At 52.4% G+C, this 845-nt stretch overlaps 1 protein-coding gene across 1 annotated transcript; it reads right to left on the bottom strand.

Annotated features, from left to right (window-relative positions):
- Positions 1-233: 233 nt before the first annotated feature.
- Positions 234-545, bottom strand: LOC123157285 (uncharacterized; the record flags this gene model as incomplete). The annotated part of the gene is given in 1 exon segment (XM_044575545.1): positions 234-545. A coding segment is annotated over 1 exon segment (119 nt), but the record flags the coding sequence as incomplete, so codon positions are not given.
- Between the last annotated feature and the right edge of the window lie 300 nt (positions 546-845).

Genomic DNA, 845 nt, shown 5'->3' with positions numbered 1-845 from the left:
GATCACGAAACCACAGTGAAGTCACGGAAATGAACACAAGAGATCAATTTTCTCCTCCGCAGAGATTGTTATGGATGGTGGCGATGGTGACCTTGTAGAGATTGATCTTGGTGATCTGGTAGGAGACGTCGCGCCAGGTGGTCTTGGCGACCCTGTAGCCGACGCCCCAGTCCGGCCGGAACTGCGCCACGTCGAATAGGTTCTTCTTCTTGTTTCTCCTCGCCTTGGCCGCCGCCTCTCCCTCCGCCGCCGCGGCCGGCGTGGTGGCGCTGGTGCTCAGGGCCCTCGGGGTTGACGGCGGCGCGAGCCCGATGGACCGCCGGAGAAGGCCGCCCGCGGCCCTCTGCGCCATGGCCGTCCGGAGTGGCCTCGAGAGGTAGAGGGTGGAGGAGGAGGCGAGCTCCCGCGGGTGGAGCGTGGACGGCAGGCGCGGCGGCGGCGGCCAGCCGGGAGTAGCTAGGGTTTCCCGTGGAGCTTGCCGGCTGACTTCGGCTGATCTGGGCCGCTCACTACGCTGTAGTGGTTTGTCACCCTGTGCGTTTGGTTTATTCGGTTTACATGGTTCAGTTTATATGGTTTTTCGGTTTGTACGGTATTAATACTTCGGTAAATATGGTATATGAAATTAAAATACGGTTCGGTTTCGGTATATACCAAATTATTTCGGTATGGTTTCGGTATATACCATAAAAACCAAAGTTGACGCGAATTTGAAAATGACGTAATAATAATTTGCAAATTTATGACTCAAAACACGTACTATTTTACATAAATAGTATATGACTATATATATAAGTATAGATGCATGCATTAATTCATCTATTGATGGTTATGGACGTGCTTAG

The sequence above is a fragment of the Triticum aestivum genome, chromosome 7B (genome assembly GCF_018294505.1).
Source record: "Triticum aestivum cultivar Chinese Spring chromosome 7B, IWGSC CS RefSeq v2.1, whole genome shotgun sequence".
Taxonomy (NCBI): domain Eukaryota; kingdom Viridiplantae; phylum Streptophyta; class Magnoliopsida; order Poales; family Poaceae; genus Triticum; species Triticum aestivum.
This window is presented reverse-complemented; position numbering and strand designations above follow the sequence as displayed.